General features: G+C 60.9%; 6 protein-coding genes across 6 annotated transcripts; 3 read left to right on the forward strand and 3 right to left on the reverse strand.

The window, feature by feature from the left end:
- Positions 1 to 127: 127 nt before the first annotated feature.
- On the forward strand, positions 128 to 2,995 carry PAN0_005c2679 (single-domain possibly non-specific due to the lack of the second domain; the record flags this gene model as incomplete). Its single annotated transcript, XM_014801919.1, has 1 exon — positions 128 to 2,995. One exon carries the CDS (start codon positions 128 to 130, stop codon positions 2,993 to 2,995), a length of 2,868 nt encoding a protein of 955 aa, XP_014657405.1.
- A 108-nt stretch (positions 2,996 to 3,103) lies between these two features.
- Positions 3,104 to 3,766, reverse strand: PAN0_005d2680 (nuclear movement protein nudC; the record flags this gene model as incomplete). Its single annotated transcript, XM_014801920.1, has 2 exons — positions 3,104 to 3,257; positions 3,336 to 3,766. 2 exons carry the CDS (start codon positions 3,764 to 3,766, stop codon positions 3,104 to 3,106), a joined length of 585 nt encoding a protein of 194 aa, XP_014657406.1.
- A 408-nt stretch (positions 3,767 to 4,174) lies between these two features.
- PAN0_005c2681 (bifunctional 6-phosphofructo-2-kinase/fructose-2,6-bisphosphate 2-phosphatase) lies at positions 4,175 to 6,890 on the forward strand (the record flags this gene model as incomplete). Its single annotated transcript, XM_014801921.1, has 2 exons — positions 4,175 to 4,298; positions 4,492 to 6,890. 2 exons carry the CDS (start codon positions 4,175 to 4,177, stop codon positions 6,888 to 6,890), a joined length of 2,523 nt encoding a protein of 840 aa, XP_014657407.1.
- Positions 6,891 to 7,051: 161 nt separating this feature from the next.
- On the reverse strand, positions 7,052 to 12,298 carry PAN0_005d2682 (BTB domain and ankyrin repeat protein; the record flags this gene model as incomplete). The annotated part of the gene is made up of 1 exon (XM_014801922.1): positions 7,052 to 12,298. One exon carries the CDS (start codon positions 12,296 to 12,298, stop codon positions 7,052 to 7,054), a length of 5,247 nt encoding a protein of 1,748 aa, XP_014657408.1.
- Positions 12,299 to 13,413: 1,115 nt separating this feature from the next.
- Positions 13,414 to 15,078, forward strand: PAN0_005c2683 (uncharacterized protein; the record flags this gene model as incomplete). The annotated part of the gene is made up of 1 exon (XM_014801923.1): positions 13,414 to 15,078. The coding sequence occupies one exon, from the start codon at positions 13,414 to 13,416 to the stop codon at positions 15,076 to 15,078; it is 1,665 nt and encodes a 554-aa protein (XP_014657409.1).
- A 142-nt stretch (positions 15,079 to 15,220) lies between these two features.
- Positions 15,221 to 20,761, reverse strand: PAN0_005d2684 (TATA-binding protein associated factor taf2; the record flags this gene model as incomplete). Its single annotated transcript, XM_014801924.1, has 1 exon — positions 15,221 to 20,761. The coding sequence occupies one exon, from the start codon at positions 20,759 to 20,761 to the stop codon at positions 15,221 to 15,223; it is 5,541 nt and encodes a 1,846-aa protein (XP_014657410.1).
- Between the last annotated feature and the right edge of the window lie 680 nt (positions 20,762 to 21,441).

Genomic DNA, 21,441 nt, shown 5'->3' on the forward strand with positions numbered 1-21,441 from the left:
CTCATACACCCGATCGATCCCATCCGGCTCGTTCTCGGCACTCGTGGTAGCACCAAACGCAGCTCCTCCACTGCTTGAGCGCAACTTTAGGTGCTTCGCAACCAAATCAAGTCATCGGTCCGTCAAGATGGTGCCCGACACCGACTTCACAGCGGCGCTCAACAAGCCGCTCGAGGTCGTCCAGAAGATCTACAGCGATGCTCAGGACAAGTCGCCCGACAACATCACCAAGCTCGTCACAGCCCACTTCCAGCAACTCTTTGCCTCTTCCGATGCCAAGTCCAAGATCCCCACTCTGTCCGCTGCCAATATCGCCACGCTTCTTCCAAAAGCGAATGCCGATGCTGGCAGCTTACATCGTCTGGTTCGGTTCCGCGCCATGATCCAGGACACCGGTCTGGGTACCGAGGTGTTCTTGGCCAAGCATCAACAGGGGGACCGCAACATCACCGGCCTCTTTGGCGGCGAGGCCATCCTTCCAGCCTCGGAGAGCTCAGTCGATACTGAGCACGCCGAACCTGATCATCAGAATCTTGCCGAGAGAGCAGTCATGTACGCCGTCTCCGTGCCTGGCCAGACGGAATGGGCGGCCCAAGCGCATCGCGAGGCGGCAGCTGAAGCATCCTCCGATTCCAGCGTTGATGAGCTCACCAGCGCCACTGCAGCAGTAGCTCTCGAAGAGCCTCAGTCACCACAAAAGGTCGAGGAAGTGCGTCAGCGCATCCGTCGCGCGGCCGAGAAGGGAAAGGCAATCGGATCGTCAGGCAAGGTGCCCCGTCTCGTCGCGATCTCCAAGCTCCACCCTCCTTCGGCCATCCTCGCTGCACACAAGAAAGCTGGCCAGCTGCATTTCGGCGAGAACTACGTCCAAGAGATGGTCGACAAGGCCAAGGTGCTCCCTCGCGAGATTCGCTGGCACTTTGTCGGCGGTCTGCAGAGCAACAAGGGCAAGCTTCTGGCATCCATTCCCAACCTTTACCTCTTGGAAACGCTCGACTCGATCAAGGCGGCGAACGTCCTGCAAAAGGCGCTGTCTTCTCCGGACGCTGCCAAGCGCGACGAGCCTCTGCGTGTCTACCTCCAGGTGAACACGAGTGGCGAGGATGCCAAGAGCGGCCTGCCTCCCGTCCTGTCCACCGACCCGGAGCAAGCCAAGGAGAGCGAGCTGCTCAAGCTCGCTGTCCATGTCATCACCACGTGCCCGAACCTGCGTCTGCGCGGTGTGATGACTATCGGCGCTGCGGCCAACAGCTCCAGTGCCGACGCGGATCAGCCCAAGAGCGTCGACGAAATTGTCTCGGCCAATCCAGACTTTGAAAGGCTCATTCACACGCGCAAGAACCTGGTCGAGTTGTTGCGCAAGGACCCTGATGTGGCCAAGGCGGATCAGGCCCATGTCAAGGAGGCCTATGCGGATCTGCTGGAGGGGTCCGAGGCAAACGGCGGTCTAGAGCTCAGCATGGGCATGTCGGCTGACATGGATGTGGCCACCATGGCTGGAAGCGACAACGTCCGAGTGGGTACCGATTGTTTTGGACGCCGACCTGGCACGCGGGAGGAGGCGATGAACGGCATGAAGCGCGAACTCGAAGTCGGTCCCGAGGCTGCTGCCGAGGAGCTGAAAGGCTCATCAGCTCCGTCGCAGGGCGGTGCGGCATCGTCCAGCTCGAGCGGAGCGGATAAGTTCACTTTGCCCCGGGCTTATCTCGCCAAGTCTCCTCTGCCCGAGGCTCCGCACGTCGGCGGGTTGGTGAAGCTGTACGATCTGGAAGCGGCCGAGAAGTTCAAGACGACCGAGCTGGTCGAGGTGATCGGCATCCTGGACAAGGCGAGCCTGCCCCAGGCCGAGTGGCAAGAGACCGGGTCCGGAGCTGCCTCGGGCGCCGAGCCGGCAGAGGTGCCTTGCATCCACGCTGTGTGCGCTTTCGCCGTCGAGCTTGATTCTGTCCGAGCTCAGGAGTCGACGGGCGGATCGTCGTCCGGCAATGCGCTGGCGCAGGCAGCGGATCGAGATGCTCTTATTACGTTTCTCAGCGGCGGTTTGGCAGGCGACAAGTTGGCGGCCGAGCTGGTGCTGCTGGCGACGATCGCGCGCATCCACGTGCGACGCGCCAACCTGTGTCTCGGCGCACTCACGCTCAACGTGTCCAACTTTGGAGCGGCAGGCAAGACGGCTTCTTCGGCGGAGCAGACGCAGCTCTCGCGCCGGCTCAACATGCTGCTTCCGGCGGTGGTGGATGTTTCGATGGAGCTTGCTTCGCTCAACGACGACCGCAAGCCTCTGTACGCGCGCAGCGCCGGCGAGGGGACGGGACTGGAAGCGGGTCGGCTTCAGCTCGTGAATGGCACGACGATCGTGGTGAACGAAGGCACCATGGGCGAGGGACAGCTCAAGGAGTCGGGCATCCGCAACATCCGTGCGCTTTCGTCGGTGCTCGAGTCGCACAAGCTGCCGTACGCATTTCCGTACTCGGAGTTTGAGTTCGACACGGACCTCAACGCGATCGTCCTGAGCCAGGGCAAGAGTTTCCTGCCCTTCGACATCCACTGCCCGCTGTCGCCCGAGGCTGGTAGCGAGGATCTGTACTCGAGCTCGGTGCCCAAGGACGAGGCAGAACAGCTGGCTGGCTGGAGAAGCGCTCTGCTTGAGGCGAGGAGTCTGGCGACTGCCAAGGCGTTCGAGATCCCCGATAGCGTCAGCGAGCATATTCAGCACGAGTTTGTCGCCGAGAGACGCAAAGAGCAGCAGGAGTCCAAGGATGCCCACGGAGGTGTGGCGAGCAAGGAAGGCGCGTTGGGACAGGAGGATCTGCTGCGCAGAATGTCGCTCGTCCGTCTGCTGGCCATCTCGCACGCCGAAAAGACGCTCACGATCGAGAGGTGGAATTCCGCCGTGGAGCTCGACAAGCAGCTCATGCAGCGTGTGGCTGCCGCTCAGCCGCAGTCGCAGCAAAACCCTGCATCGGGCTCGGCCGGCGCTGGCGTATCTCGTTAGGTTCAGAAAATGACAGAGTCACTGCACAATCCAGTTGTTGCAGGCATCGCTCGTGTGACAATTGTACATCGGAGAGACGATCGCTGATAGAAGTGCAGGACCGATGGATCAGGAGGAGGCGTTGAACTTGGCGTTGGAAAAGTCGATGTTGGGGTTGGCGGCGGCAAGCTTTGCGAGCATCTCCTGCTGCTGGAGCTGATCCGAGGTGGGCCTGTTCATGGCCTTTTGGCGGTTGTCGAACATCATCTTTTCCACCATGGCTCTGCAGTCACACGGACGAAGCTGGGGTCAGTATACAAGGCGGTTTACACTGGATGCGTGAGCATAAAAATGGACATACCTTGTCTCGGGGTCGAGGTCGCTGAGTTTCGAGTTTTCGGGCACGATTTTTGTGGTGTCGATCCTGGGGTGGTGGGAGACGACGTTGGGCCACCATTCGTTCTTGTTCATCTTTTCGAGGTGGATCTCGACGAGGTTGCCGTCCTCGATGGTCCAGGTGCTGTCGTCCTCCTTGATGTCTTTGGCGAGCTCGCCCTCGAGGATGGCGTCCTTGCCCTTGAGGGCGACCTTGATCTTGCGCTTCTTGAGCTCGACCACGAGGTCGCGGCCCTTGGTGCCCGAGGGGACGGGAACCGAGACTTCGACAGCGTCCAGCTGCTGCTTCCAGGTGTAGGGGAGTTCGGCCTGCTCGGCAGCTTCGCGCGCACGCTCGGCAGCATCGTGCTGCTTCTGCTGCTCGGGAGAAAGCGCCTCGTACTCTTCAGGAGCCATGTTTGCTTTGCGCGTGTGTGTCTTTGTGACGGTGTGGACGGGGAAGAAGAGAAGGTGCACACAGTTCATATGCGGGTCCAAGCAAAAGCTCAAAACCTTCGCTTTCCTCCACCTGACACCCTGATCTTCTTTCCAAGATTTGAAAGGATCGGCGATCAATTTATTTCTGTTACGCCGTCCCGAGACTATCGTGACTTTCCGGATGAAACTTGGACCGGGCGCCCTCGATTGCCCGAGAGCTGGCTGGCTGACGGCAGATTTCCGTGTGAGAGTCGTGCGAACGAGCCAACTCACCGCTGCTGTGGAGCGGAAGGCAGCCGGAGGAGCGCTGCTGAGCCGCACCCCGAGCGGCCTGAGAGAGGCTGAACCCTAGAGTTCCTAGCCCGAGCCGCACCCCGCAATCGCTCGATGCCTCGCTCATCTCCGGTCCGGTCCCTGCTCGCAAAGAACCCAGCAGCAGCTCCTCGCACCCGTCTCGACCGACAGACCGCATCTACCCCTTCCGCTGCTGCCTTCCAACAGCTCCGAGACTGTTCAAGACCCTGTCTGCGCCACACGCCAGCAGTACCTTGACTCACGACAGCCTCCTCTTGTCCTTCCAGTCGCATGACACACGACTTCCAGCTTACAGTATCAACTTTGCAAGTCTTCGTCGCACCAGCCGAATCTTGAACTTCGATCTGCAGTATCTCGGCGCTCAACGACCTCGCTTTCCTCCCACATAGCGACGCAAGCCATGTCGCAAAAGCCGGTCGACATCCCCGCGCCTGCCAGCGGCGGTGAGGCCTTCCCCACCACCGATGCTGGCAATGCCGCTGATAGCGCCATCGAGAGTGGCGGATCGTCGCCCGTCATGCCCCACGCCTTTGTCCACCACCGTCACCTCAGCGGTGGTCCTGGCGTCGGCCCGGGCACCGCTTCGCCCGGTCGATACAGTGCCACCCAGGCCCAGCAGCTTGCCCTCAAGATGGCCCAGCAAGAGCAGGAGCAGAAAGAAGCTGCAGCGTCCGCGGCCAACCAACAGCAGGCTCCACGCGACCTCTCGCGCTCCGCCTCCGTTCGATCCGGCACACGCAAGCTTTCCGGTGGCACTCCGGGCTTTTCTTCTGCCTCTCCCCGCCACTTCTCCCAGTCAAGCCACGGTCAGTCGCGACCTGCTCCTTTCCCGCAGGCTTCCCAGCGCGAGGCTTTCGACGTCGCCGTCGCTTCCTCCAACCTCGCTTCGTCCTCCGATGGTCTGCAGGCTCTGCTTCGAGACCACCCGGAGCTCGTCTCCAGCAGCTTGGCTGCCGCGGCCGGTCCCAACCTCGCCATGACGGGCGCATACAGCACGCGCTCCGGCAGCCACGCAGGCAGCAAGTCCGGTAGCGTCCCCGGCACGCCTTACGAAGGAGCCGACCACCTCAACCAGTCCGGCCACGTGCTTGCCATGGGCGGTTCGCTTTCCAACTCCTTCCACCAGGCTCAGAGCCAGGCGCAGCAACAGCAACAGCAAGCGCAGCAGCAGCAGCAGTACCAACACGGCTCGCACAGCCACCATCACCATCATCATCACCACACTCCCATGTCGCCGACCCATGACAACGGCCGCGGCCGCATCCTCAAGGACGCACCCGAGGTCGGCGAAGGCGGTCCCTCGAGCGGCCAGAGCGGGCTGGGCGCAGCGCTCGGTCTAGGACACGGCATCCGCACAGGCCTATCCACGCCCAACCTCGGCGCGGCCGGCGCCAGGCCCGACTACTCGGGCGCCAAGATCGTCGTCTGCATGGTCGGTCTGCCCGCGCGCGGCAAGAGTTACGTGGCCAACCGCGTGCTCAAGTATCTGCGCTGGCTCGAGTACGACGTCAAGGTGTTCAACGTGGGCCAGCTGCGCCGCGCTCTCGCACGCGCAAAGTACAACTCGTCCGGCGTCAAGGAGGATCACACCGCGTCGTTCTTCGACCCCACCAATCCGTCCGCCTACAAGCTGCGATCGCAGATGGCCGAGGAGTGTCTGGAGCAGCTCATCGGCTGGCTCAAGCGCGGTGGCAATGTGGGTATCCATGACGCGACCAACTCGACCCGCGCTCGTCGCAAGGAGATCGCCGATCGCATCGCCAAGGAGCCGGATCTCAAGCTCGTCTTTCTCGAGTCGATCTGCACCGACCCCAAGGTGATCGATGCCAACATCGCGGTCAAAGTGAGCAGTGGCGATCCCGACTATGCCGGTATGACGCCCGAAGCTGCCAAGAAGGACTTTTTGGAACGCATCCGTCACTACGAAGACACCTACGAGCCGGTCAACTTTGACGGATCCGAGGCGCACTATAGCTACGTCAAGGTGACCGACGTGGGCAAGAGCGTGACGATCAATCAGATTCAGGGCTATCTCGAGTCGCGCATTGCGTTCTACCTGATGAATCTGCACTTGACGCCGCGCAACATCTTCTTCTCGCGCCATGGCGAGTCGCAGTACAACGTCGAGGGCAAGATCGGTGGAGATTCCGACTTGTCGCCGCGCGGATGGATGTATGCCAAAGCGTTGCCGCAGCTCATCAAGGACAATATTGGCGATGCACCGCTCACGGTTTGGCACAGCACGCTGCGCAGGACGGGTCAGACGGCAAGCGAACTGCCGTATCCAAAGTTGGCCTGGAAGAGTCTCGACGAGCTGGATGCGGGCGTTTGCGATGCAATGACCTACGAAGAGATCGAAAAGTACTACCCCGAGGACTATGCCAACCGCGATGACGACAAGTTCAACTACAGATACAGAGGCGGCGAATCGTACCGCGACGTTGTGGTGCGTCTGGAACCGATCATCATGGAGCTGGAACGTCAGGAAAACATCCTGATCATCGGTCACCAGGCCATCATCCGATGCCTGTACGCATACTTCCACGCCCTCTCGCAGGAGGACTTACCCTACATCAAGATCCCCCTCCACACCGTCATCCAACTCACCCCAAAGGCGTATGGTTGCGACGAAAAGAGATTCCAACTCCCCATCGAAGCCGTCGACACCCATCGCCCCAAACCTCTCCGTTCAGATATCGACGACCACCCCCCAACCCCGCCCCTCGACCCGCTCGAAATCGCAGCCACCTCGACTCCTCCCTCTCAAACCAAACCAAACCCCAACTAAGCTCTCCGAAACCTCACTCTCCCCTCTCAATGTCACTCTTGCTCCGCCGCTGCTTGCAATCGCCACTTCTCAATCATCGCTCTGCAACATCGGCACGGCATGTGATGGGTGTGTGACGTCTATGGAAACTTTTCCGATCCGAATCTGATAATCATGGGAGACTAGGAGTGTCGCGGGGTGAAGCTGGGCGCCGCTGCCGAGAGCGAGGGGTCGGCATTGGACGGCTTCGCAGGCAGATGCTGCGGTGGGGGCTGAAGTGGTTTGCGGGCATCGTGGTCGGGTGTCCGTCCATTCTTGCCGCCGTTGCGGTCCACGTTCTTCGGCGACGGCTTGTCCACTGCTGGCTTACTGTGCGATACGGATCCCGATCGCTGCTTGCCTGCCCTACGGTCGGCGTTGGGTCCATCTCCTTGCTCCTGCGTGGGGGCCGACTTGGTCGGGTTCGACTGCTTGCCCTTTCCTGCACCAGCACCGCCCTTCTTTCCGGCCCCGGGCGCTTTGCTTTCCGAGGCTTTCGCATCGGGCGGAGGACGCGATCCTTGCTGCTGCGGCTGCTGCTTGTTGGCCGTCTTCTTTTGCGCCTTGCCCTTGCTGGCAGTCGCACCAGCCGCTCCATTGGTGCCAGACTTGCTCGCCTTGGTTTGCCTTTGCACGCGCTTCGACTCTTCGGCAAACCATTTTTCGAACTCGGCAGCTTGCTTCTGCTCCTCTCTGCGCCGTTCCTCTGCCTGGCGCTCTTCCTCTTGGATGTCGAGGAAGCTGCGCCGCGCAGCAGCGGCCTGCTTGATCGTCTCCTGCTCTGCCTCGATGGCCAGTCGCTGCTGCTCCTGGATTTGAGCGAAGGTCAGGTGTGCTGTCGAAGCAGGCGAAGTGGCACGTTCGGCGGTTGCATCGAGCGAAGGTCGGGAGGCGCCAAGTAGCGACCGCTGCATGTTGGACGCCGGCTCTCGCGAAGCAAGAGGAGCTGCAGGCCGAGACGGCGATGTGCCGAACGAGCCGCGGGCCGGCACCACCGTGGGTGTCGACCAAGCAGCCTCGTTGCTCATCATGCGCTTAGGCGTCGACTTGGCCTCCATGCGCATTGGAGTGTACGTCGGGCCCATGTTAGCGGCTGGCGATGCAGAAGCTTCGGACAGTGATGGACGGGAGCCTGACCCGGGCTGCACAGGTGCTGCAGACGGACGTCGCCCACTCGGACTGAAAGCCGCTGCAGGGGAGCCCTCGTGAGAAGTCGACAGAGCCATGGCCGTTGTAGCTGCTGCCTTCAAGCTCCATGGCGACGAAGCGGCAGGTTTATCAGGGGGTGACGACCCGGCAGTAGCCCTGTTCCACGGTGAAGACGAGCTGGCACTGCGGGTCTGCGCAGGCACAGCTACTGCACTAGCTGCCGCCTCCTGCTGCAGCTGCAGTCGCTTGCGCTCTTTCTGAGAGAGTCGTGTGCTTGCGATGTTGACGGGCGACAGCTCAAAGCCAGGGGCTGCCGCTCTCTGCACCGGCGTCGATGTGCCAGATCCGCTCGGAGTTGTAGCGTTGGAAAGATGCGGCAAGGCTGACTGATAATGCTGGCGCTGCTGCTCCTTGGCCATGATGCTGCGCAGGTCGGTCGGGGCATCCGACGGGCGAGACGCAGGTGACCCCGGCACGTCTGGGGTAGCCTGCCTCCGCTCTGCCTCCACCGTTCTGGATTTCCACGGCCGAGCTGGAGAGCCCTTGTCGACGGAATCATCCAGGCTCAAGTGCGCCACTTGCGGCAGGACGGCCCATGGCGAGCCTTGCGTGCGCACGCTCGCCTCCTTGCGGGGTGTCGACAGGTTCTCGTCGTCCATAGCGAACATCTCGCTCGAATCGTCTGCAGCCGTTCGTTGCGCGATACTGTCGAGTGGCCGAAGCGCATCCGGACTGGCGGGATTTGAGATGCCGAAACGTGAATTCGACCGACGTCGGTTGGCGCCTTGCGGCAGTAGCGATGGAGACTTGATGCCAGCAGGAGCTGCACGCTTAGGTCGCACGGTGTTGGCAATGAGATGCAGGCTGGGTGGCGGGATGTCAAGGTCATCGTAGAACTCGCGGTGCTTCTCGACCAGCGCAGCAACCCGGTCCTCGTTGAAGGTGCGATGCAGCTTTTCATCTTGCTTGCGGCGCACGTACGCAGTGAGCGCTCGCAGCATACCGTTGTCGAGTTCGTTGAGGCGGCCACCTTCCAGGAGCGCCTCCATGCTCTTGGTGCAGTAGTCCATCGTGATGTCCTTGAGCTGGTCTGCCCTGTAAAAGTCAGCCTCGGTCATCACCGCGCCGACAGTATGCGCTAGAACACGCTTGCGTAGCAGCGAGCTGACGACCAGCTTGAGCTTGTCGAGCAGCATCTCGTTGGCGGCTGCCATCACTTCGGCCAGGAAGTCCATGTACTGCTCCAACGACCGTTCCTGGTCGCACCCACTGAAGATGGTCTCGCCCATGTCCGTGTACAGGTGCATAAGCACGATGCGCGCCACTTCCCAACGCATGTGGCTCATGTCGAGCGTGATGGTGTTGTTGCCTTCCCATCGCTCTGCAGTCCAATGCGGCTGGAACAAGGCGGCGAAGAATGGCGATCTTCGGAGGATGACAGAGTGTGCTGGGATCGTGCGGTCGGAGAAGCGCAGCAAAACGTCGCTGAAGCTCGATTCCCGTCGGGTCTCTGCAACTTCAACGTCGACGAACGATTGGAAGAGTTGGGACATGTGCTCGCGAAGCGTCGGCTCTGGCTGGCGTGGCAAGCTGGCCTTGATGTTGGCCGCGAGCGATGACAGGCCGAGGCGCTCCGCAAGGCTGAGCAGTTCAGCTTGGATGCGAGCGCGGTCAATCTTGGCCGCCTTGAGCTCTCTGTCGATGACGAGACCAATACTCGGGACCCAGATGGGAGGCAAGTCGTCCGAATACAGATAGTGCAGGAGGAAAAGCGCCGACACGAAGCTGCAATTCGACAGGGTCAGCACAGTGATGCGCTTGCCGTCCCCCACTGTGTTAACCTTGATGCCCTGCGGCAGTGACTCTTTCGTCTTTGTGTTCTGCAGTGCCGCTTGCAGGCTCGGAATCCTTGCGCCTAGGATGAGCTTGTGCACCGGAAGATAGTGTCCTTCCGCGATCAGGAAAGCGTCGCAACCGAAAGGCGGAACAAGGTTGTGCGGACCATAAAAAGCTTCGCGCCTGGTAGTTGTCGGTGCAGCTGGAGCACCGGCCTGACTGTCGTCGGCCTGTACTCCCGATATTTGTCTGCCTGCGACCCATCGCTTGGCGGCCTCTGTGATGAGGAGCGCCATCTTGACGTATTTGGCAGCATCGCTTCCGACACGCGCTGGCGTGTCTTCGGGCTCCTCCTCTGATTCGCTCTCGGATCCAGCCTCGCTGCGAACATCCGAGATCTCGACCACCTCTGAGGTGATGCCTCTTTCTTTTTCCACATCCTCCGACAGCGTCTGCACCTTGAGGTGTGGAAGCAGATCGCGCAGCGCCTCTTCGACAGTCCTTCCTTTGACGCGCACATCACGCATGCCTGGATCCGCCTTGATTGCGGCCAGAGCACCGCTCTCGCTCGTGGCGACTTTGACGACGCGTTGGAGGTAAGGGATCTGCTGGAACTTGAAGTTTTTGCCGCCGCCGCCCTTTCCACCGGTGTCGCTGCGACGAGGACGGACGAAGCAATGTCCGCTTTCGGTGCATAGGATGACCGAGCCGTCGGCGCCGATGGCAACATCGCGCACGGCAGTGAACTTTTTGCGGACGGACCAGAGTAGTTGTGGCTTGGGCGCCGTCTGTGCAGCCGATGATTTGGCAGCGGATCCAGCCGCGGCGGGAGCGCGACCGACGGTGCCGGTGCTGCTGTATTCGGAAGGATGCTCAAGATTGAAGGTGAACAGGTCGCCCATGTCACTAAGAGCAGCAAACGTGTTGCCGCTGCTCGATAGTTTGGAGATGAGCGCCTTAGGCTGCACCTGCCTGGGACGAAAGACCGAGATGCTGCTGGAGAAGCGTGCGAGGGGGAAGTTGATGCGGAAGTGCGTGTCGTTGTGCCATACAAAGACATCGCCGCCTTCCATGAGGCAAGCGGTGCCAAAGTCGGAGGCGGCGACCTGCTGGATCCCCGAGCCTGCTGCGAGCGCCGTGACCTTGCGTGGCTGAACCTGGACGGCAGTTCCGCTACGGTCATAACCGAGCTGACCGGTGTTGGTGCCCCATGTGAAGAGGCCCTCTGAAGTGAAGACTACCGAGTGCAGCTTGCTGCATGCTGCACCAAGCACGAATTCCTTCTTGAGTGGACCGACGATGCGTCGAGGCGAGATCTGAATGTCGAGCTCAACCTGTGGTGTATTGGCAGGTTGTCCAAAGGTAACGCCCGCGCCTCCGGCAAGCTTTGCTGTTGTCGAGGCGACAGTACCAAATTCTTGCTCGATTGTGTATCCGAGCTGCGCAAACCTGTTGAGTCCAAACGAGTAGACTGCGCCCGAGGCGGTGATGATGAGAGTGTGATCTTGAGCGACGGCGACGGAGCGCGCTGTCTCGGCGAAATCTTTGAGCGGCTCAAAGGACGTTTGTGTCTGGGGCGAGCGACCTAGTCTGCCGTTGGCACCGAGGCCGCACACCCACACATTCGCGACCTTTTCGTCGGTAAGCACGACGGTGTGGAGGCGGCTCATGGCGATGTCCTTGATACCGATGCGGTCGAACTTCTTGCCTGCCGGAAGAGAGGCTCTGAAGTTCTCCTCTGCCGAAGACGAGTTGGCTGCCGGCTGCCGGCGCAAGGTGATCTTGTCCGGAAGCTGACGATCATCGCCATCTCCAAGTCCAAGGTTGTAGTTGCGGTTGGAACCCCATGTGAAGAGCTGTGTGAGAGTGCGCTCGTGGTGGTGGCGTGCCGGTTCGAAGGAAAGAGCATCCGCTGGCGGGTTGGTTCCAGCTACAGTGGAGTTGTAGAGGTCAAAGGCGGTAAGACCCTCGAAGTCCTTGATTCGGAGGTCGAGATCGGATCTGCGAAGGAGGATGATGGCGATCTGGAGGTTGGCGGCGTAGAGCGCGCGGTGGAGCGCGGTGTAGCCACTTTCGCCATCCTGAAGATTGATGTTGACGCTGGGATGCGCGAGGAGGGAGCTGAGGTAGCCGATGCTACCGGGCTCGGTGCACGATGCGATGTGATGCAGGACGGTGCGGCCGTAGTGGTCGCGTCGGTTGACTTCCGCTGGCGGACAAGGCACGGACGGATCGCGAAAGCTGTGAGGCGATCTAGAAAACGAAGCACTCGCGCCGTAAGAGCCATTGGCGCCTACATGCTGCGCGTTGTGATTGTTCTTGTCCGGCGGGCTGCCTTTGAGTAGGGCGCGAAATCTTTGAACATCGCGCACATGCCAGCAATCCAAGAGCGTGGGAGCGACCATGCAAAGAGGGAGCGATACCCTGGATCAGGGTATCACCCGCTTGCAAGCACGATCAAGATCTCGCCGTGGGATGCGCGAGACTTGACGGGCTTCCAAGTGGGGCTGACTCGGGCAGCTCACAGCCGACGGCGTGACTGTCAAGAGTCGGAGGCGGAGGAGACGAGAGGCCAGGTGGCGCGAGCGTCGAGTTCGCTGATGCAGACGGTCGCGACGCTGAGAACTCCGGCGAAAGTAGGCCAGAGGATGAGCTGATGAGCGGGAGAGCCTGACGGATCGATGCAAGCCTTGATTGATGAGATGGGACGTTCCAGGCACGGAAGAGCCGAAGCTGCGCGAATAGGAACGGCAAGATCGAGGCAAGGATGCCAGAAGCTGCAGCAAGGAGGATGGCCAGTCGATGGATGTCGGTTGAGCCGATTCGTTGTTGGCAGAGGCTGTCGAATGCAGGTCCACGTTGAGCAGTGCAATTCGGTGCTTCCGATTCCCGCAGCTGTACGGCCCCGCCAAAGTGGAGTCGACCCCACCAGCGGCAGCTTCGCTCAGCAGCTGTGGCGAGCTGTGTGGCTGAGCAGTGAATTTTTGACTGGTCCAAACGGTCGCGTCGGATTGGCCGAGCACGTTGCCGCTTTGGCGTTGGACCCTTCTTGCCTCGTTTCTCTTAGCTACGGCTGCTCCCCAAGGCGAATGGCGCGGCGACACCAGGCTCCCTTTCGAAACAGCCGCTCTGTATCGAGGATGTATTGCATTTGTGTAATGACTGAGAGCCTTGGCATCCGGCGAATGTGATCTTCCGGACTGCAGACAAATGAAGCCATTGTGCTTGGAAGGCGTAGCCGCGTGTGTCCGTGCGGCGCCCTGCAGTTTTGAAGTGGCCGTCGTAGCCGGATCTGAGGGTGGAGGCAAAGAAGCGCGTGTGTTGAATTCGCACGCTACTTTGCTGCAGCTGTCACTCGGGCCCTGGCTTCGGACCCTAATTCGAGAGCGACCAGCCTTGCATTCCTCCTTCACTTGTCCCACACTGGCGTTGACCACTCCATCTCCTTCGGCGTCGCCCCGAACGGTATCTCATCCATCTTCGCGCATCGGATCTGCCGACAGCGGCTTGCTTCGACGCCATGGACACGTCGACACCTTCTTCAATACACGGCCATGCCGACTCCAACACATTCTCGCCCTCGGCCGCATCATCCATCGCAGGCTCCTCGACGCTCTACTCGGCTTCGTCCGCTGCGGGTCAAGCACCCAACGCCTCATCTGCCGGTCTCAGTGGCACCGACTACCTCCGAGATGTCTTTCAGAAACGCATCCGCAACCTCTCCTACCTCAAGCGCTCGCTACAAGGCCAAGGCACGTGGTTCAACACCGTCCAGCTGGACATGGCTGACCTTGCAGTCGCTTTCGACAACGAGCGCATGCACAAGCGCACACTGCGCTTCTTTGTTCTTGGTCTTAGCCTGTCGAGCATCCTCGAAATTCCCAATCCTACCGACATGGCCCGCGCCATCAATTCGCTCATCAATGAGCTGGATGGCTACACCGACGACAACATTGTCTCCCTCACCACCGGCACTGGTGCCGCGACCCTCGGGGCACAGCGTCCTCGCATGCGCAGCCTCTTCAAGTCGGGCAAGCAGTCGTTGAAGCGTTCTGCAGCCGCCCACGCCATCTCCGAGTTTGGCACGCTGGATGCCAATCTTGGGCCCGCATCAACTCTGGTCGCCAGCGACCACAACTCCTACTTGATAGCGCCCAACGTGCCGTTCCAGCTCGACTTCTTCCACACCTTTTTCACCCTCTGCGATATGCTCGTCGAGATCTACTACAAGATGCTCTCTTTTCTTCCGCGCGACGCTGGCACACTCGGCGCGGAAGGCGGAGCGTCGAGCAGTGCAACGCTTCCGCGCGCGGCATCGCCACCTACATCCGCTTCGCGTCACGCGAGCCACGATCTCGATCGCGCAGAAAGCATCAGCCAGGCGTTCACCGCTGCTGGCTTTGCTCCGCCCGCCGCTGGTCAAGATGGTTCGAGCGACGCAGACAAGTCGCTGCATGGATTGCCGACGCCTGCGATCACAGGCGTGACGCAGGAGCTGCTGCTCAAAGCCGACGCCAAGATCAGAAAGACCATCGGCATCCAGGTCAAGGACATCGACGCATTCGCACGTCAGATGATCAAGGACGAGCTCTCGTCCATCGACCCGTTGCTCAAGGAGCTCGGTCTGGACGCGGGTACCGGATCCAGCATCTTCGCTCCCGGCGCTGGTGCATCGTCCGTCAAGTCGGGCTCTTCCATCGGCGGGCTACCGACCTCGTCTGGGTCCGCATTGCCGTTCTCCATGTCGAACCGCTCAAGCTCAAGTAGCACCGCCTATTCCACCACCAGCTCTGCTTCTGCGGCTGTGCCACAGCGTGTTGGAGGGCTGCCCTCGCACCTGCGCCAAGGCCGCGCTGACTCGCGCTCGTCGCAAGACGCACAGCCAGGCCATTACCAGTTCAACCTCGCGTCCATGGGCGGCGCCAACGCAAGCGATGGAGGGGCACCCGCGCCAGGTACCGAGCAGGGGCAGGGGCAGAGGACGGCGGCAGACGGCGAGCCAGCGACGGGCGGATTCGGCTCGCTGATCAGGTCAAGATCAGGCAGGTTGCGCCGCGTGATGAGCGGCGATCGGCCCTCGTCGTCCGGCGGCCCTCCTCTCCCCGCTCACCCGCAGAAGGCTTCCACCCCGCCAGCCGACTCGGCGTCTCAGAATCAAACCTTTGGTTCGCCGACGTCTCACTGATCGCACCACCGCAATACGATGCTGTCGCACACGCCAGGCCGCACTGTGTTCCTGATCCCTCCTGCAGAACATTTTTGCATGTGCTTGGTCCACGTTCCCTTTCAGGACCTGATAAAATTACAAAGAGGGGGGCGTGATTGGCCTAGGAGCTCTTGACTTTCTTGCTTGTGCCATTGGAGGGTGTGGAGAGTTTCCTCTTGGCAGCGGGAGGGGCAGGGCTACCTGCCGATGCTGTACCCGCCTGCTGCTTGGCATGGTTGAACTCGCGTTTGTAGAACGTCTCGAAGGCCTTTGCGATCTCGATGATGGCCGGATCCATGGCGTTGAAGGTGTAGCAGTTTTTGAGCATGAGCTTGATGTCGGCATCCAGTGCTGCAAAAGCATCGTACTTGTCGCCCTTGAGTTTGGCCTCGATCAGGCTCAGATCGCGTGCGTCCTTGCGCGGGATCACATCAAAGTACGTCGGAATCCCCAACGCCACCGGATCCACAGGCTCGCGGAACAGCAGCGAAGACTGATGCGTCTTGAGCCGGTTCATCAACCCCACGAGCGCGCGCTTTTCGTTCGCCTCCAATCGTGGCGTCACCGTCTTGGCCCACTCCTTGCGCCACAGCTTCTCCAACTCGTCCGCATGCTGACACGGCTCCGTCCCCGGCGGATTAAACTGCCGACAATTGGCAAAAATCAACTCCATATCCGCCGCAAACTCGCCCATGGTCGAGTATGCCGCCTGGTTCACCTTCTTCTCCATGGTACTCAGGTCCATCGGCTCCTTGATCTCGTCCAGGTACGTCGGCAGCCCGTCGTTGATCGGATCCACGGGGAAGCGGAAGAAGATCGAAAACGGCGACTTCTTGAGCACCTGCAGCAGCACCTTGCACTTTTTGCCGCTCATCGGCATGCCCGCAGTCGCACCCACGGGGTCCTTCTCCGCCAGCTTGGCAATGTCCTTCGTGGGCGACTCGGCCGACGCCGCGCTGGAGCCATTGGGACGCGCTGGCGTCGCCGTACCACCAAACGAGTCAGTGTGGGCGGACTTGTGCTTCTTGACGCTCGGTGACGGCGCGGGAGGAGAGGCATGCGCTGACGCAGCTGCGACAGGCGCAGGAGACGGCGAGACGCCTGACGAGCTCTTGCTCGGCTTGGGTTTGCTCGGCTTGGGGATCTCGCCGAGTAACTCGAGGATATCGTCATCCACACTCTGCGGGCCGGCGTTGGTGGCCACTGGCGGTGCCGGAGACGGGGTGGAGGGAACGCCCGCATCACCCTCGCTGGGCTTCTTGAGCTTGATCAGCGGCTTCTTGATCTTGAGCGTCGTCGACTGCGTCGAAGGTGCTGCAGGAGATGGCTCTTCGATCACAGGCTTTGCCTTGGGCTTCGGCGTGGGCGTGGCGGCCGCGGGAGACTCTTCGCCAGCCGGTTTCGACTTGAGCTTGAACTTGAGCGATAATTTGGGCGCTGCGCTCGGAGTCGAAGACTCTCGCCTCGCGCCGCTGCTTGGCAAAGTCGGCGCGATGGGGTCGGACGCGGCGGGCAGGGCTTCCGGCTTGGCGGGAGATGGTCGCTCGGGCGTTCCCGACACAGACGCGCTATGCTCGTTCGCCAGCGCCGCATCCTGCGCAGCCTTCTGGCGCGCTGCCGACTGCTCCAGCGTCTTCTCCATCCTATTCCACAACGGACCAAACACCTTTTCGAGCCCGACCGCCTGCTTGTGCGCCCATGCTTTCGGATCGGGCGTGTACGTCTTGGCGTTGCGGATCATGAGCTCAAAGTCGGCACGCAGCGCGTGGCGGTCCTTGTACTGTCCACTGTCGAGCTTGTTAAGGATCGAGCCGAGATCCATGGGCTCTTTGATCACGTCGAAGTAGTCGGTCGCCTGGTCGCGCACAGGGTCCACCGGGTTGAGAAAGATCGAGGCGTGCTTGTTCTGCATGAGCTTCTTGAGCGTGTTCCTGCAAGCGGTGAGATCGGCAAACGACATGCCCGAGGCCTGACCGGGTGCCAGCGGCTTGATCTTCTTGGGCTTGACCTTCTTTCTCTCGGCGGTGACCTTCTCTGGCGTCTCGAAAGCGACGCGAGGTCCATTGCTGGCTGCTGCTGCGAGTGACGCGGGCACCTTGGCAGCCGCATCCTCTTCTGCAGACGAGATGCCGGGACGCACGAGCTTGATCTTGGAGATGGACGGCGATTCCATCGGAGCGTTGTCGAGCGTGGCCTGGGTGCTCGGCATGCGCACGCGGAGCTGGACCTTGTGCTGCAGGGGCAACTCCTTCTCTTCGGCCGGTCGGAAGAGCAGCTCGGCTAGCTTCAACATCGCCCAGCGTGCCTCGACATCCGCATTGGGTGCCAACAGAGCCGCAAGGAAGCCTTCGCGCACACCTGCAGATCGGCCAATCTCCTTTTTGAGCGTCTTGAGCATCGCTTCGAGCTGTGCATCGCGCGCCTTTTCGGCCGCATTGATATGGCCGCTGTCTTCTTCGATAAGCAACGTCTCGGGTCCACGCAAAGCTCCACCGCCAAAAAGGCCAGTGCTCATGGCAACGGCGAGACCTTCGCACAGCGCTCGCGCCAGAGCGCGCTTGACTGTACGGTTCTCGTCGATGCGCAGCAGAGCAAAGCAGTAGCGAGCAATGACGCGATGGTCGAGATTGCCGACGAGGAGGAGGCAGTTGAGAGCAGCGACGCGCACCGGCGTGAAGTTGCCTTGCCGGGTGTAGGTGAAGAAGAGCTGCAGATCCCTGGGTTTGAGGTTGGCGAGCATCATGACCACTTGGAAGTCGAGTGATGCCAGCGTGATCACGTTGTGGAACGACGGCACGAGCCGGTCGAGCTCTTGCAGTCGCTCCACCTCGGCAATAGCATGAGCGAGCAGGAAGTTCTCCTCTTCCGCGTTCGCGCTGCTGTCCTGAGCCAAGCCCGAGTCGATGGGGATGAAGGCGCTCGCGAGCGCATTGATCGCACCAGCAAGGTAGAAGTCATCCACAAAGTGGTTGGTCGAGTTGTCGTTGTAGCGCAGCAGGTTGATGAGGAAGCGCTTGACCTGCGCCGGAGTGCGGCCGTCCGGATTGCGCACGCGGCTGATGGCATGGATCAGCGCGCGTTGCAGGAAGTAGTCGGCAGCATCGGAAAAGTCGTTGGCACGAGGGATGCAAGGCACGTCGAGCGGGTCCTCAAATGAAGCCTCGTTGGGCGGGTCGTGGCAGAACTGCGACCGGAAAAGCTTGAGCAGATGAAAGAGGCCGAGGTTGTCCAGCTGCGGGATGGCACAGTGGACGAGCGCATGGACGGCTTCCGTGCGGACGCGGTAGAAGTACTTGTTGACAAGCACAGTACGGGTGAGCATACTGCACGTGACGAGCGAAGGCATTTGGGCCAGCGCATGCACCGCCGAGACCTGCGCCACCACGTCGCGGTCACGCTGGAGTTGCGAGACCCACATGTGGTCGGGCTGTTCGAAATGAATGCTGGCGAGCCACTCAAAGTCGGCGTCCATGCGGATCCATTCATAAGGCGCGGATGACATCTTTTCCTCGTCTTCCTCGGTCCAGTCTGCTACCTTCCACTCTTCTCGCGCCTGCTCGTCTTCCCACATGCCCAGGCCGAATCCGAGATCGATCAGCCCGATGGCTTCCTGTGCTTCCTGGTCTCCCTGTGCAGCAGCGGCGGCGGCTGCCTGTCGGGCCTGAAAGCGCTTGGTGTTTCGACGCACACGCTTGTACTTGGTGTTGAAGGGTACTTCGTACCGCTTTGCGGGCCCTTTGATCTCGAGCACGTGCTCGTATGGCGTCCCATCGGCTTCGTGGATACGGACCGTCATCTGACCCTCGAAGAGAGGGACTGCATTCGCGGCAAGCGCATCGCCTGGACGCGCGGCGGCGAACTGGGCGGCGGGCACCTCTTGTCGAATGTGCATCTCGATAAGCAGCTTCTTGCGGTTGAAGTTGGCGCTGCAGATGAAGCGAGGGCAGCCGCTGCCGCGAATCCAATGCTCGGTGAAGAGGCGAAGATCGGCGCCACTGACCTTGCGACATGTGCGCAGGAACTGCTGCGTGCTGAGCATGTTGTTGGTCATCTCGCCCGTCATGGCCTGAAGGAAGACCTTGGGGATGACACGGCCCAAGCCGACGGATGCGCCCATCTTGCGAAGCCTTCGATCGAGGATGTGGAGCACGAGTGGCGCTTTGAGATTGACAAAGGGCAGTGTCGCTGCGTCGGGAGGCTCGAAGGCGCCTGCTTCGTAGAGCGGGGGCATGCCGATGTCCCAGGCGCAGAGCCGGTCGAGGTCCTTTTTCAGACGGAAACGATATTCGTTGTTGCCCATGAGTCTGCGGAGGAAGAGGCCGTTGATGTACAAGCTGAGACCGTTGACGAGCCAGGTGTCGGCCCAGGTTGCCTGGATGATGTTGATGCCGACCCACTGAAAGGCTATGGCGTGACTGAGCACCTGGCGGTTCTCGATGGCTTGGTCGATGACGGAAGCCGGGTGAAGAAGGTCGTTGGAGCAGACGGCCATCATTGACTGTACGGTGCAGTCCTGAGGCGGTTCATCGACAAAGACCATGCGGAACGCGGTGAAGGGATAGGAGCCGTACTCTTGCGAAAAGAAGTCGAGCGCCTGTCGAGTAAAGCCGATCGAATTGCGCAGTTCCTCCTGGCGGCCGGGCAAGCAAAAGGCGAGGATCTCGGGCTGGCCGGAATCGTCGAGCGGTGCGCCGGCTGTGACTTCGGTCACAATGCTTGCGGCGGTCTGACCGGCCTGGCGGTTGGCTGCCTGAACGCGCATGATGTGAAAGGGACCCGCTGCGAAAGCAACGTGCTGGATGGAGGTGGGCACCGCTTGTGTGTAGCAAAAGACGGTCTTTGCAGGATTGTTCGGATGCGTCACTTGCTCCATGAGGTCGCCGGTGCACACCACAACGACCTCTGAGTCAGGATCAGCGAGTTCGGCGGTGGCCGTATCGGCGGAATCTTTCGCGGAACGATTGGCTGTCTGGTCGGGATTTGCATCGTCGTCTTCCTCGGATGTGCTGAGGGACTTGGGCACGATGAATTCAAACTCCCACGTGCAACGCTCCCAGAGGCTGTCGACACAGGGCACCCAGCTGCGTGCGGCGTCGGACGACGAGGCGATGGTGAAGAGATGTGGAACACGGTAGGGACTGTCTGCGGTGGGACGCATGAACTGGATGCCGTCGGTGGGATCTTTGAGATAGTAGTCGACGCGCACGGTGATGGGGGCAAGCTCGTTGGAAGCGCTGGAGCCGCCGGGAGTAGGGGCATCGTCTGGTGTGATGCTCTGGGCTCTGCTGCCTGCACGCTGGGACTGGATGTGCACGTCTGGCGGGATGAGGATGCTGAGCTCTCCGTGGGCACCGTCGGATGCGGCAGCATAGATCCTGCGCTTGAGCTCGGGGTAACGGTGCACGTCGCGTGTGTCGGCGATAGATGCACCGGTGAGATGGTCTGCGTAGCTGAACTCGGCGGCATGGCCAGCGATGGAGACGGATTGGACGAAAGCCTGCCTGCAGTTGAGGTGGATGGTGCGCAAGCTGCGATGTGCGGGTACGATGGTGAGTTCTGTAAAGCCGACGACGGTTCCGTTGAAGCCAAGGTCGAGAACCACACGCTGATGGCTGACGGTGAAGCCGCGGTATGCGGCTGTGCCGCGTTGGAGCTTGGACATGCTGGGCGAGGGAGCGGCGACGGTAACCCCTTGCTGTCAAGTAGGCTACTCGTATGCGAGCACCATGTATGCACTCGGCTTTGCTACAGAGCTAGCATTCAAGGAAGCGAAAGCGGCATGGGCGTGACGAAAGATGGTCGATGTCGGAAAGGCTGCTGAAGAAGGAAGGAAGGAGCGTGGAGGAAGCTGAGCTGCGGATCCAAGTGAGCTGTCTCGGCGAAGTTGACGCGAGCCGCAGTGATGCGATCGCTGGCCGAATGTGCAAGACGGTGCTTTGTCGGTAGGTGAAGATGGAGGAGGAGAGGTAGACGGATGGCTGCGACTCAGCAAAGAGCTCAGCACGGGAAGCCTCGAGGCGGTCAGGGCGTTCGGTTCGCAGGATGTGGACCGAAAGAGTCGCGTTCCAATCCAACTCGCTCGTTGCCCTCTCCCACTCACGGAAATCGGAATCCAAAGGAAGCAGAAGGCGGCCATCCATCGACGCGCGCCCCTCTGCTGTCTTTGGTCATCGCCATCGGGGCGCTCACGACCTCATCGGGCCCACTTGGCACGTGATGCTGGAAATTTCAGCGCTTCGAGGCTGCTCAGCCGCGATGCATCCCAAACGCACCTTGGGCGTGGAGGAGCAAGCCGTCCACTCAACCGGCTAAGTTGCTGTGCATCTTGCCTCCACGCACCCA

This window comes from Moesziomyces antarcticus (assembly GCF_000747765.1).
Source record: "Moesziomyces antarcticus DNA, scaffold: scaffold_v10005, strain JCM 10317, whole genome shotgun sequence".
NCBI classification, from domain to species: Eukaryota; Fungi; Basidiomycota; class Ustilaginomycetes; order Ustilaginales; family Ustilaginaceae; genus Moesziomyces; species Moesziomyces antarcticus.